This window comes from Uranotaenia lowii, chromosome 3 (genome assembly GCF_029784155.1).
Source record: "Uranotaenia lowii strain MFRU-FL chromosome 3, ASM2978415v1, whole genome shotgun sequence".
NCBI lineage: Eukaryota > Metazoa > Arthropoda > Insecta > Diptera > Culicidae > Uranotaenia > Uranotaenia lowii.
Genome location: NC_073693.1, coordinates 349,718,617 through 349,733,461, shown reverse-complemented (window position 1 = coordinate 349,733,461; position 14,845 = coordinate 349,718,617). Strand labels below are relative to the sequence as shown.

The window sequence follows — 14,845 nt, the reverse complement described above, 5'->3', positions numbered from 1 at the left end:
TTTTTTTAACGCTGCTGAAGCATTTTCTTGTTCCAGACAAAGCAGTACCAAAGTTTTTATAAATTTGCTACAGTATTATAGCAACAAAAAGCATATGGTACAGATCAAAACAACTATATTTTTTGCTATATTTTGACTGGTTTTTAATAGATTTTAATTTCCATTTGTTCGTTTTATTTTTGGAAAGGAAAACTTAATGCGATCACGACCTAGGTTGCGGGGAAAACATCCGTATTTTAGACAACAATAATCTGTAATTCTGTGAGTCAACTAAAAACTTTTTGACAATGTTTTGAGTTTTGTTTATTGATTAGTTAAGTCATTGTTTTAACAAAATATATTTTTGTATACCAATTTCATACTATTTTCATGAAAGACTTTATTAATTTCTACTATACATGTAAAATCTGTTCTTAAATTTGAATACTGTTATACAGAGTATAGGAAAAAAAATCGTTGAAAATAATATGAAACTTCAAGAATTGCCGCAACTTTACATCGAAATTATAGTAATAAAATGAAGATGATAAATATCATGATTATCATGAGGATGATAATAGATTTATGACAAAGGAATAATTTAAGGCACAATACCATTTCTTTCCATTGGAAATGTTGCTAAATTCATTGCGTTATAAATTCTGAGCATATTATGCCATAACTACTGCAATTAGACGAAACATTTTCATGAATTCGATAAACTTTGAAAAATACCGGTTTTACCGGTTTTATCGGTTTCATAAATAACAAATACCGAAATACCGGATTTGAAAAAAACCGGTAAATCCGACCACCCTAATTTGAACCCAAAGGTTTTCTTGGCGATACCGGTAATCGAACCCAGCACGCCTGGGTTTCCAGACTCGCGTGAGCCCATCCTCTAGACCTCATCAACGCTTTCCTAAATGTTCATATCTGAAATTGACGGAATAACTGATAAATCAACATATCTCGAACAATTTGACGCCTGAACAATGATGAATGCTACCCAAAAAAATGTTTGCTCGGCTTCAAGCTCAATAACTTTTTCATCTTAACTTTAATCTAAATGCGTTCTTGGGATGAAATATTTGTCATAATTAAAGCCTTAAGGAGAACCATATTCAAAAGAAATCGGCAAAGTTATTGATGAAAAATTGATTTTTTTGTTCCTCCCGTACGTTCCTGTTTTCATTTTTGCATTTTTTTTTGTCATTTTTGTACTATTTGTCATCCTTGCATTCTTGTAATTTTTATCGTTTTTGGATTTTTGTCATTTCTGTCAGTTTTATCATTACTTTTATTCTTGGCATTTTCACCATTTTAATCACTTTTATCATTTTCGTCATTTTTGTAATTTTTGTATTTTTTAAATATTTATAATTATATGTCAAGTTTTAATTTTTTTGTCTTTTTTGGCTGAGCTTAGATTCACTTGGCAAAAAATTAAACGTTTAAAAAATATTACTCAACAAGATTTTAAAACTTTCGAACAACTTATTTCTAACGAACGCCATTTAACAAAAAAAAATTGAGTACCGTAAACTGGGGGAACATTGATCACTTTTTTGATTCATTTTCGATTATTTTGGAAGGGATTGCTTTTTTGTATCTTTAAAAAGTTCTAAAATACTTACTGAGGTAAGGAGTTTAAAGCATTATCATTGATAGCAGAATATTCAAACGACATTAGTGGCTACATATAACTAAATGTTTGTTATAAAACCAGATTTCATGTTTCGGGGTAACTTTGACCACAATGGTTTTAACGTATCGTAACATCCTCAAAATTATTGTTTTGATGCCAATTAGCACAGAAGGCTTAAAACATCAATAACATTAATTTTTTGTTTGGACTCGATTGAATTTTTTAACGTTTTCTTTCAAATACAAATATACTCAAAAAATAGACAATATTGCTGCATACATTTAGGGGCAAAAATTATAAACATTTCTCAATATTTCTGGGCATAAAAAAGAAATGGAATTTCACCTTCATGCAGTTTCCTAGGTCCTTCCACTGTTCTTATGTTATTTTTTCATTCAAACTTAGCCATCTGATAGGATATTTAGCCATTTGTTCTATACAGGCTTTCTCTTAGAAAATGTCCGTTTTTTTTTATATCCAAAAATTATCATAGAAAGACCATATAAATAACTCTTAAACTACAACTCTTCAAAGGAAAAAAGTTAAACTTTCATATAAAACAACCCATTTGCTTCTAATTGCTATCATTTTATCAGGAAACGTGTTTGTTTTGAACTCCCGAAAAAACAGATATTTAAAAACTTTAAAACTACATTAAAAATAAAGCAAAAAAAATATTCAACTACAAACCAAGTTTAATTATTGGAAACTAAATTTATAGGCTTTCAAACGTAGAAAATAATTTTCAGATATTTCAACTTCAGATTTAGTTAATGATGATACTCTGCAAAAATTTCATGTTGATCAAAGTTACCCCGGTGATCTAAGTTCCCCCAGTTTACGGTACACAACATGTTAAAACATCAAGTTCGTCTTGAAATTAGACCATGAGTTTTGGGCCAACCAATGTTTGCCAAAAACAGCACCACATAGGAGAAATATCCTGATAGATATTCATTTTCCATCTTATCTTGAGGATTTTTTAAGCAAATTCAATTATCAAAGATGGAGGCCAAATCAGGTGAATAACAAAACAAAAAAAAATCGCATTTTTTTCCAGCCGCTACCTTCTCTTGAAATACTTACTCAAAAACATATCGAAGTAAATCTTCACATATTTCTCGAAAACATCCGACGTCATCTTTCCGGCCACGAAAGTGTTGTAGATCATGGTGGCGTAGCTGAGGACAGCCGCATGTTTAATGTCGGGCCGATCGGTTCCAAAGCTAAGAAAAACCTCGCACTCCTTCACCAGCTCAATCGATGGTTCGGCCATGTAGAAGGGCAGCGATATCAGCAGTTGAACCGCCGTCGTTGGATTCACCTGCTGATTGATGATCAGATCACGTGTCAGCAGAATGCTAGGGTTCGTTCCGGTGCGAGGGATTATTTCTATGAGGATGTTCCGTGCGGTTTCCTGTCTGTAGGATGTTCCCAAATCGATTTCCTCGAAAAGCATTTTTAGGGTTTCCAAGTCCATAGTACCCATTAGCCGGATGATCTCGGATACTGTTTCGTCGTACGGTTCCTTCAACTTGGATTCCATGGATTCCAGGTTATCAGCTAGGGTGCTAAGAAGAGCTGCGGTTTGTTTAACCAGTTTGTCCTTCGATTTTGGACTCCGACCTCCGGTAGCTTCAGCGTCCGGACTTACAAAGAGAATCGAGCTGAAGAGTAGTGCCATGCCCTGACCTATGTCGAAGATTTTCTCAGGACCTTCGATCGCACTGTGAGTCTCATACTTCAACTGCACCTTGGTGTATAAAAACTGCGGATAGTAGGATTCAAAGGTCCTGACGTTCGTTCTCATGGTGCCATCGATTTCAACCAACATGTAACGGTAGGGTTCCACCTTCTTCAATTTATAGTTTGCGATTCTGGACGTGATGGCTTGCTTCTGTTTGTTCGCCGTACAAACGTTCAACGGGATATTACTTCGGGTCAGATAAATTGCCCCCGGGTAAATGTTGCACTGACCCATGTCGTACGTTTTGGAAATTTCAAAAACGTTGGACTTGTTCACTACGAAGTATTCTGTCGGACAGCTGCCGAATATACCCATCTCGTCCACTACATACGCTCCCGGATTGTCCCCGTGCGCCTGAAGGAGCGAAGCTACCGCACGTTTGATATTTCCGGACCAAATCGGTTCGTGCTCCTTGAACAGAACACTCAACACCGCACTATCGTTGGACAGTGCCACCCGAAAGGGTTCCATCAGGGCAGTCACATTGCTCTGATCCGGGAATCGATCCTCATCCAATGTTATCTAGATGCATTCGTTTAAAGTTTGTTGAAAAATAAGTTATCAATTTGGGAATGAAATTGGGGGAAAAAATCCTACCTTAAGAGCCAGGTTGTTGGTGTCGTAACGCTGAATGTGAAGTCTACCGGCCAGGGTCCAGATGTAGTTCGAATGTAGATGAAAATCCGGAACCAGAGTAACGTCGGCTTCCAGTCGGTACACGATCTCATTGTTCAGCGGAAAAATGTCGAAAGCCGACGCGTCATATTTTGAAAGTATGATAACTAAAAATGATGAGGGTTTAAAAAATGATATTAAATGTAATGTAGGATAAAACTGTTAAGAAGTTAAAAACTGACTCAATCATTGGATCCACAATCATTTCTAAGCAAGTCGACTAATTTTCGTTTGTACCTATACGATATCTGTGTCAAAAGTTTTGGGAAGCCGGCCAGACGGCGTCGTCGTCACTGATAAAGTAAATATGTAAAATCAAAAACGCTTCTCTGCGAAGTCCTTATCAATGACGCATAGACGAAACAGATGAAACCGAAGGCAGGTCTTCGGTTAAGCGAGCGTGCCGGCTCAAGTCTCGTGCAGCAACCACGATTCCGATAAGAGGGAGATTCTTCTTCGTCACAGCACAACTACACCACGCTTGTTTTCGTGACCGGCCGGAGTAAGTGCGTTCATCCACATGATGATGATGCGTCCTTAACCTAGCGAAAAAATCGACGACACGAACTGATAAAGGAACTGAATGTGGCAACGAACTTTTTGACGAATGTTGATAAGGAACCATGCAGAATGGAAAAGTTTAAAGACAAACATACGACTTTGTAGTTTTGATTGCAACATCACAGTTGAGGAAGTAGTATTTTTTTCACGACTTATAACAATCATTGTAGAAATACTCTTACTTAATCATAAAATCTCTTTTTCTATCTATGCACACTTTTACAGCCATGTATTGATCTATTATTTTTACCACAGAAGTGAAACCTTTGCAAAATCATCATATTTCACACAAATTCACCTGAAAAAACCAATTCGAATCTTGTTGGAACCTTTTCTGGAGTCGGCATCTCGAAGAGTTTGACCTGTTAAATTCGATTTTAACATAAATTTCTTTGTCCATCAGAACACACATGTCACATTGCGTAAAAACCGGTTGCACAGATTGCGATCTATGGAATTGTTCACTATTAATTATTCACGTGGTTTCTCATAGTCAGGCAACACTTTTTGCCTGCCGGAAACGGATTTACTGCATAGTCAAGAGGTCTGCATTCAGTTATTCCCAATAAGCATATACTTTTTACCATAGTTGAGATCAGGGGCTCCACTCCGATGCTTGGTTTGAACTTCGTAAGCATCCTAGAGTGACTTTTTATACTTCTTAACCATTTAGGCAAATAAAAAAATAAAAAAAACAACAATTGATGAGTTTTCAAGTCGACAATGAAGAATTTCCGAGACGATTGTGTGAAATTTTTTTTACCATGTCTTCCTGCATCGTAAATATCTTGAGATATTTTTGAGTTAACGTGTGTTTCCAAAACCTGGCTCGCTAACGTTTTGGCAAAATTTCTTATATAGGATGGACAAAATATTTTTCATAACTCTTCATTTGGCATAAGAAAACTTTACAGATAGGTAAAACGTATTTTAAGTTCTGAATGTGTATAAAAAGATAAAAATATAGGTGGTTCACGAAGTGTGGCCCATGATTCCCCACAAGCTATGATTTGCAAATTGGTTGCGTTTGTGTGACTTATTGATGTTTCATCAAAAATTCCTTTTCCATGTGAAAGATCATGACAAATCAAAGATCATAAGCGTATGAGCATATTTTGGTTATGCACTTTAGGTTCCCCATCGATGAAGTTTGCGGGTGTTGTTTTAATTATGTAAGTAAATTTTTCTAACTTTTTTTAGATTGATTAATAGGTAAAGCATATGATGCGTATTCCATTCAACAAAATATAGGAATATATGATCACGCAAAGCGACGACGATGACAGTTGGTTTGAGATTTTTATCTCAACACACACCTGAGATATTAAAAGTGGCCCACGTTTCCCCATGGCCCACGATACCCCACTCTCCCCTACATATCTGTGAAATATATCGAATTTACGAAAAGATATGGGTCCAAGGAAAGGATCGAGCTTGTGTTCTTGCAATTTCAAGTTCAAAAATTAATTTTTTTTTTGTTCGAAAATTTTGCGTTATGAAATTGAATCTTCTTGCAAAATTCAATATTACGACTGTTTTTTTAAGCAACTTTAGCAGTTTAATTAAAATCTTTTAAATTATTTGTTCAAATCGATATAAGTCACCCAAACTTAATCCGTGATAAAATGTTTAAAATTATTTAACATTTCGATCAAGATTTAAAGATAAATGTAATTTTAGCCTTATTACCTGAAATTGACTTAAAGAATTAAAAACCAGAAGCTCTCTTAGTTAATATTCTTTGAAATATGAAAACAAAATTTCAAATATGAATAAAACTAAAATCAGCAGATAATTTCCAAATCCTGATATGAACTTGCTTTAAAAAAACGGAATACTGAATCTTGAGCTAAAACTTTCAATCTATACTGGAATCTATATGTGGAATTAAATCGAAATATATTAAAATTGAACATAATATACCTCCACAGAACCAAATTTTGAAAGTTTATCACATTTGAGCAACATTTTTTTGAGCAGTCTTTGATTTTTAAGATATAAAACGTTTAAGCTATTTTTGTAACTGTCTAAATCGGAAAGCGAAAAACGAGAGATTTGGCAAAATGATTTTAGTTTTAATTCTGAATAATTACAAAATAATTTTCAATGTTATTCAGAATTCTTAGTCTCATTTATTTTTACTAATTTTTCTCGACCTTATTTCTGAATTCATAAAATTCAAAAATGAGTATTAAAGAAGGAAACTTGAATTCAAGTTATGAATAAAAACAACTGAATGTTGATTACACAAATATTGTTGAGAAATTTGAATCTAATTCAACAACCTAGAAATGCGGTTATAGTATAAAAGTCAATCCCTAACCTGAATATAAATATATTATCGGTAATACAAAGGAAACTTGAATTTCGAATTCAGATTACACAAGGAAAAATCATGTTTGGTTCCTGTGTTTGATTTTTGAAGATTTCAGCTTCCTGAAGTAAAATAAAATAGATTTTAAAGAAATTTTAAAATTTTCCTTTTTTAACTGACAAACTAGAAAGCCTCTACATGAACACATAAAACAGATTTTAAACCTGTCTGTTCAATTAAGTGTTCAAATATCTTGCTTAGATATTTTGGTTTTAGAAATAAAACTCTTCAAAAAATTTAATAAAATCTATTTCTAACATCATTCGAAAAGTCTTTGAGTATTTGATTTGAATATTTTAACTCATCCGACAACTTTGCTTAAGTCGGCATAACTTTTTGACCCATATCTTAAGAAATATTGAGGATTGAATATTGTTCATTCAAATTTCGTCGAAATTCCATTTTTGCTGAATTGGATTGGAAAAGAAATGACAACACGGTAAATTTAATCCCTTTTTTCTCAGAAGCAAAGTCTTCGCGAAAGTTGATCATTGAATTAAAACCTTTATTTTTAATATCTTTGTCACGTTCTGATCTATAGTTTTGCAAAAAATTGCATCAATTTTAAAAATGGATTTTTTAACCGTTTTCAGCATTTATATCGAAAATGTGGGCTAATATTGCGTGATTTTTTCTGCCTTGTGTTATCGATATAAATTTCCAATCTGATTTTTAAATCCTCCGCACATTTAGGACTAAATACCAAAAATCTCGTCTTAAACTTCACGCCTGTTGTTACACCCAGAAAAATAATTCAAAAACTATAAAAACGTAGACCAATGATAACGATATTCTGCAATATAAAACATCACAGATTTAGTTAAAAAATGTGAAATGCAAGGCCGTGCGAACGGGGGGGGTTTTAGGGGTTTAACCCCCCCCATGAAGATTTTTTGAATTCAAATTTTCAGTACAAAAAATGAATTTAGTGGGAAATCACTTGATCCCAAAAGGTGTTTAAAAATAAGTGTTAATAAACATGTCAGAAAATTGGCTCGCCTCCGGCGGAATTTTGTCTTAAATCACTCTCTAAGCCTAAGACATTTCATTTTACGACTGTATATTACGTTCACTCATCTAATCAATTGTAGGTTTCAATTTGCAATTCAATTATCCTTTTGTATTGAAACTCAAATCTTGACAGACAAAAACCTTAACTCGTATTTGGAACGGGTTTTTACTAAGAAGTGTCACTAAAATTTGAAACCAACCATTTGAACTTCAAAACTCATTCAAAGAATACAAATTCTAAGTATCACTTGTTGGTGACCATGTGACAGGTGTTGAAAACTCACGATACTCAACATATTTAGTAAAATAAAAAGAAAAACCTAGTATCGATGACTTTATAACACATCACTTTGTATCTAAAAAAAAGGTAAAAGTCATCTCAAATTTATGCTGGTATGAAATATTTCTCAAGAAACCAATTTCAGCCTCAATTGTATTTCACATTTTTCCTAGGTGCAAAGGATTTAAAATCTTGTTTTGATTAATTTTAGTGCCTTGAATCCAAATATGCAATGAGGTTTTTATCTAACAGCTTTGGTTTTTGAAATCACTTTTGAAAATAATTGAAAATCATTTAAAAAATTTCTTTTTTGACAAAACTTCAAAACATAAAAAAGAAAGGCTTCAAATCAATTATCCAGTTCCCCCAAGATCGCAAGTAATATTCGTTTCGGCTGAAAATTTTTTTTGCAGTCTTTGTCTTGTTCACTTTACTCCAATTATACTATTTATTATATACTATACTTCTTTTATCTTAAAACCTGGCAAAATTCGGACATTTTATTTCAAAATTCTCATCCTAAATCCGAGCAATATCCGAGCAAATTTTGTCAAAACCTACTTATCAAAATCAAGAAAAAAAACTTTTTTTATTTTTTTATCTAAATTAATCAGCAGATTTTGATTCATTTTTTAGGTTTTCAAAAAACCTTTCATGAGTATATTTATGTAGCTTGCTCAACTCTTTTTCTTAATTCTCACATAAATTAAATTATTTTAATGACCCAATTTTTTCATTTTTTTTTTAATCATTTTAATAAGTTTCTCATTGTTTTTTAAGGCTGAATTTTTGTGTTCTGAAGAATATAAAAACATAGTTCTAGCTTTTGTTTTTTAAGAACCCAATATTTCAATTGACGGCTACAAAAAATTTCGTAATTCATTACACTAAGGTTTTTTTTACACGGTATGAATTCCGTCTTCAACGTATAGGACTTGGAATATTTTCGCTCAAAAAACGTGTTGATTCGTGAGAGCCAAGTAGAAAAATCATATCCAAGTAGAAAAATCATATCCAAGTAGAAAAATCATATCCATGGCAAAAATAACCGCGTGAAAGAAGCCATGTTAGAAAAACTGAGCAAAATCAAACCGCTTAAAAAAAGACCTAAGTGTATTTAATTTTCATCAAATTCTAATTGATCATTCCAGAAATCAACCATTCCCCAACCTTTACTTTGACAGAAGAAGTTGTCAATGATGAAATGAACATGTTGTTGTTTAAATATATGAAGTTATTATTGTGTACTTCAAAAACGAAACTTTTTTAGCATGATAACTGGAAGAATTCGAATATAATAAATTGATTTTATATCTGATTTTGATCACTGGAACTCTTGAAACAATATAGATATTTATTTCTGTACTAGCTGATCCCATACGAACTCCGTTTCGCTTTCAACTTGGAATATGCCATGAACAGTTTGTATGAAAGTCACTTGTCAAGCATTTTCCAGATGCACATCTTAATCTATTGTTAAGTTATAATTGCAAAAATATTGGACGATCACTTTGTTTGTCGTTTGCTACTAAATTTGAAATCAGGATTCAATTGACCGTGCCAAATACCCCGTGTATAAATTTCGACTCAATCGTTGCATAACAACGATAAACCCCTTTCGGTGGCCTCTTATACAATCTTTGATATCTGGAATCGATCCCTTTTCCCTGAAAACTGCCGTGTGCAAATTTTCAAAGCAATCCATTGCATAATAACGTCAATATTGCCAAAAACATTGAAAAATTAATTTATATGGACGACCCCTTTCGTCGACCCCTGGCAACATTTGAAATCTAAAAACGGTTTCCCGTCCCTGAAAACTACCGAGTGCAAATTTTCATCCCAATCTGATGTATAATAACGACGATAATGCAAAAGTATTGAAAGGTTAATATGGACGACCCCCTTTGCTGGCCCCTTACACTGAACTTAATATCTGAAATTCATTGCTCGTCTCTCAAAACTCTTGTGTACCAATTTTTGTCTGAATCCTATGTATAAAAACGACAATATCGCATAAACAGAGAATAGTTAATATGGACGACCCTTTTGGCCGACCCCTGATTTTAGTATGGATAAGTGAAATCAGTTGTTTGTCCCTAATAACTCCTATGTCTAGATTTTCATCCCAATCCGATGTATAATAACGTCAATATTACTAAGATACTGAAAATTTAATATGGACGACCTCTTTTGCCGGCCCTTTACACTTTATTTGATACCTCAAATCGGATGCACGTCCCTCAAAACTATCGTGTACCAATTTTCATCTGAATTCGATGTATAATAACGTCAATATCGCAAAAACAGCGAACAGTTAATATGGACAACCCCTTTGGCCGACCCCTTACACAAAATTTGACACCTGAAATCGATTGCTCGTCTCTCAAAACACTCATGTACAAATTTTCAACACGATCCGACGAAAAGTAACGTCAATATCGCGAAAACAATATTTGTGTTGTATGGACGACCCCCTTCAGAAGGGGTCATCCGAAAATCTGAAAACATTTTTCATCTTTCCTGGCCCTAATGAGCATCCATGCCAAATTTCAGACCTCTAGCTCTTAAGACGGCTGAGTCTATAGAGGACAAACAAACAAACAAACAAACAAACATACAGAAATTGCTTTTTATATATATAGATCAAATTAAATTTAATCATGAAGTAGCTAGGATGTTTTGAACAAATTATCTCTAGTTCAAAATGGATTTTTTTCCTTAATCATGATTTTATAATTCAAATCGTGAATAAACATTTTTAATGTTCATGATAATACAGCAAAATTTTTAAATCAAGCCTTGGATTGAAAATGAAGAAAACGGAATGTTGATTAAGACGAATTATTATCGTTTTGCTGAAAAATTTTAAATCATGATTAATTTTTATCTGTCCTGAAATTTATTTTTGAATTCGGATTTAGATTCTATTTAAATCTGGGTGTTTTTTTTTAAATTGCACATATTTCTATGATTGTTAAATTCTGGTTTTAAATCAAAATTTTAAATCGCATTCGTTTTCTGTGTTTTCGGGAAAATTGAAGTTAAATCTGTAAACTTGACTTCTTAGTATTTATTTTTAAGCAAATGTCTAGTTAAGGATAAGAAGCATCATTTCAAATAAATTATTGATGACTTGCCTGAAAGAGGAATGATTCAAAACCTTGAAATCTGGATTCTGAATTTTGAATTTTGAAAACCCCCCCCCCATGAGCGGATCCTTCGCACGGGCCTGGTGAAATGTAATATTAGCTCCAGTGATTGTCGAGATGTAACATATTTAATTTCAAATTCAGTTGGTAAAATTTTTTAATCAGCTAAATTCAAATCAGTGCATGGACCATAAAGACAAATCCTTTTTGTTATCAAAATGAAAGATCGGAAATAAATTTCAAGAATTTTTACCAGTATTTATAGCTTAGCTTGTTTGACGACTCACATCCACCTGAATCATTGAACTCGAAATCAAGAATTTTCAACCAGTATTTATGAACTAAAACTCGTTGCAATAAGTGGGCAGATTTTAAAAAATGAACAGCATATCGTATAAGAATTTTAATGTATTTAACTCACCTTTTTTTTAAATTCAGACAATCAGACATCTACTTTATTCAGGAATAATCTGGTTTTCTTTATTCTTAATTCTTCTTCTTCACCCTTCCAAATAATCGAATCAACTCTCGACACATCCGGACTAACGGGAAAACGTTAATTTTGTTGCTTTGTTCTATCGAAAATAATATACTAAAAATATTAAATTTTATTGCATATTTAACATAATTCAAATTCAAGGATTTTTTTCTTAAAACTTCATTCAAAACACAAATATTTGTATTTCGAGGGAAGTACCATACAATGTTGAATCATTTAAACATTTTTGAAGAATTTACATAGTGCCTTCTATCGACATAAACACATTCTCATGAAAAGAGGAAAAATTTTCACTGGATTTTTCTAAATTTTGTTTCAATTTTCGCCACGGATGAGGTTAGAAATCAGTTTATTCGAAATTTTCGCAAATTTTCAAAGGAACATTCAAGCTTAAAAAGGTGTAATTTGAAATATTCTGGATAAATTATGACCAGTGGTCGACAAAAGTTAATTTTAAAAACAGTGCGCGGACAGGAGATGGTTTCCTTTTCGACTTTGCAAATGTTCGGCGAAGTCAAATTTATTATTTAAGCTACAAAAAACACGGTGGCCGTGCACAAAGACGATTTTTTTATATTTAACTCTTGAATTAAACACTATCACTAGAATATTATAATATTAGCATCTATCTTTGGATCCAAAACTATTTGTTGCAAATTTGGAAATGAAAATCCAAAATTTGCAAAAAAGAGTTCTGGATTCCATGTTTAACATTAATTTGCTTGTTTTTATATGATTGATAGTTTTTTTTTTATGTTCGATACTTGAACCAATTTTAAGAGACTTTTTGAATTTCTTATCTCATTCTCCGCAGCAGTTTTAAACTCTATGTTCCGGTAAAATTAGTGAGTTTTTTTTTCAATTTAGAGGTAATTGAAGAGATATCAGAGTAGTTTCTAAATTTAAAAATATATGATATTCTTCTTACACACTTTATGAACTGTTGAATTCTGACTTGGAAATTAATTTTGAATTTTGGGTTGAATCCCTTATCTTAGAACCAAAACTGAATTTCGGTTTCCTTCTGTTAATTTTCACGGTTTTGGGTCTAAGTTTCTGGGTTTTCCCGGTTTTCACGGTACGATTTTCAATTTTCAGGTTTTCCCGATCTTCCTGGTTCTGTGGCCACCCTGTGTAAATCAAACCACAGAACACTGTTTTTCTACAGATAATAATTATAAGTGCTCTCTGGAGCCACCATGAGAAACATTTCACGCTTGCCAATGGAGTATAGGAATAGTAGAGTCAAAATTCAGTCGATTTGAACATTTTTTGTAGCTATACCTGAGAAAACAATTTTGAATTACGCTAAGTTGTGAAAAAAAGTTTTAGAAAACACGTGGCTGAGCTTTTTTTTAATGTAATTTTGTATGGGATAAACATTGGAAACGCTTTGTAGCTTCTGCATAGTATCGAATTCCTGTAGAGAATTGAGTAGTGGAAAAAATAAATGTTTCGAGTTGTTTACTTTTTCGTCCAACAGATAGTTCTGGGATAAATTAGGACTTAACGTTAATTTAAAAAATAAATCATCTGATTACGACACATGAATTTTTCAACCATCTTTACATACAATTGTTGTCAAAACTTAACCTTTAAAAGAATATGTAATGAATTGTAGGAAAAAATAACATTTTTAAGGAATAAGATCTGAATTTTCATCAACTCTGATAGTTTGAAACACACTTATAAAACGAGTTTGCCCAATGAAATATCATAGTTTCTGTATCAGGTTTCACTCGTCCAGGATAACGCGAAGAATGGTTTCCTTGCGTACGAGCAGCTACCAGAAGCTCTATCTCACTTATCACATATTTCTTTATGTACTCAGTACAGCACCCAAACTTTTCGACACAAATATGTTTATCGTCTGCCAATGTCTCAAACTTTTTCATTCGTATAAAATCAACACTGATACAGTTGATGAAAGCATATGCTGCAACTGCAACTCCATACAATTTTCTTCGAATTCTTCTTCACATTTTTAAAGATGTACTTCATCAAATGACAGTTTAGAACAATCGAAATAATTCTAAATGTATTTAGGTAGCACTATATATTAGTATTCGATTTTCAAACGAGTTGAATCGGAAGCCTGGCAATATATTTAACCCCGGTCATCTCCAAGAATGAAAAAAAAAACACAAGAACGTTTTCCGAGACACTGAGAACGATCGCGTTGATTCCTTATCACCGGAATTCGTTGAACACATGACATCATCTTTTGGTTTTATTCAACATACCACTGCTGCTAGCCAATCAAATTCACTCATTCGTTTCCAATTACACTTTTCATTTATTTTCAATTATAACTTTTAATGTGGAAATCATAGTTTCCTACTTTGTGCAAAAAAAGAATACTAACATGCCGTTGAGATAATCCACACGTGGGACGCCATTTTCCCAAACTATCCCCAACAAACTGGCGTTCGAACGTTCGAACGGAAACTGTTTTTCACTAGCAGAAAACCGTTGAGCTCTGTTGCTGCAAATTTTCCATTGGATTTTTCCACCAAACTACTGTTCAATCACTTAGATATATCCTTTCCGGAATCACTGCCTATCACTTTATTTACGCCCGAGAATAAATGAGCTACCGATCGCGCCGCCGTTAGAACCGAAACTGAGCAGATCCCTCTCGATCCGGCCGTTTTTATCAGCATCGAACTCAGAAAATTTGCCATTCAAAATTCATCCATATGTACATCAACGGACGTCTGGAACATCTCGGATGGAACAACAATTAGCATTGCATATATGTTAGCAGGAGATGTGTTGTTTCTGCTCGATTCGGAAAACAGGCGCACATGTTCTCGGGATCGAGTATACTTTCCAGATGTTCGACAATCAGTTGGTGGAATAATTGATGCCGAAGCCCGAAGTTGTCCCGATATTGTCAGCCTAATTGACCGAGTATAG

General features: G+C 33.3%; 1 protein-coding gene across 1 annotated transcript; it reads right to left on the bottom strand.

Annotated features, from left to right (window-relative positions):
* Window positions 1-2,690: 2,690 nt before the first annotated feature.
* Window positions 2,691-14,538, bottom strand: LOC129753940 (uncharacterized). Its single transcript, XM_055749791.1, has 3 exons — window positions 14,292-14,538; window positions 3,972-4,156; window positions 2,691-3,896 (listed from the first exon to the last, which is right to left on the bottom strand). The coding sequence occupies exons 1-3, from the start codon at window positions 14,323-14,325 to the stop codon at window positions 2,691-2,693; spliced, it is 1,425 nt and encodes a 474-aa protein (XP_055605766.1). The 5' UTR covers window positions 14,326-14,538.
* Window positions 14,539-14,845: the final 307 nt, after the last annotated feature.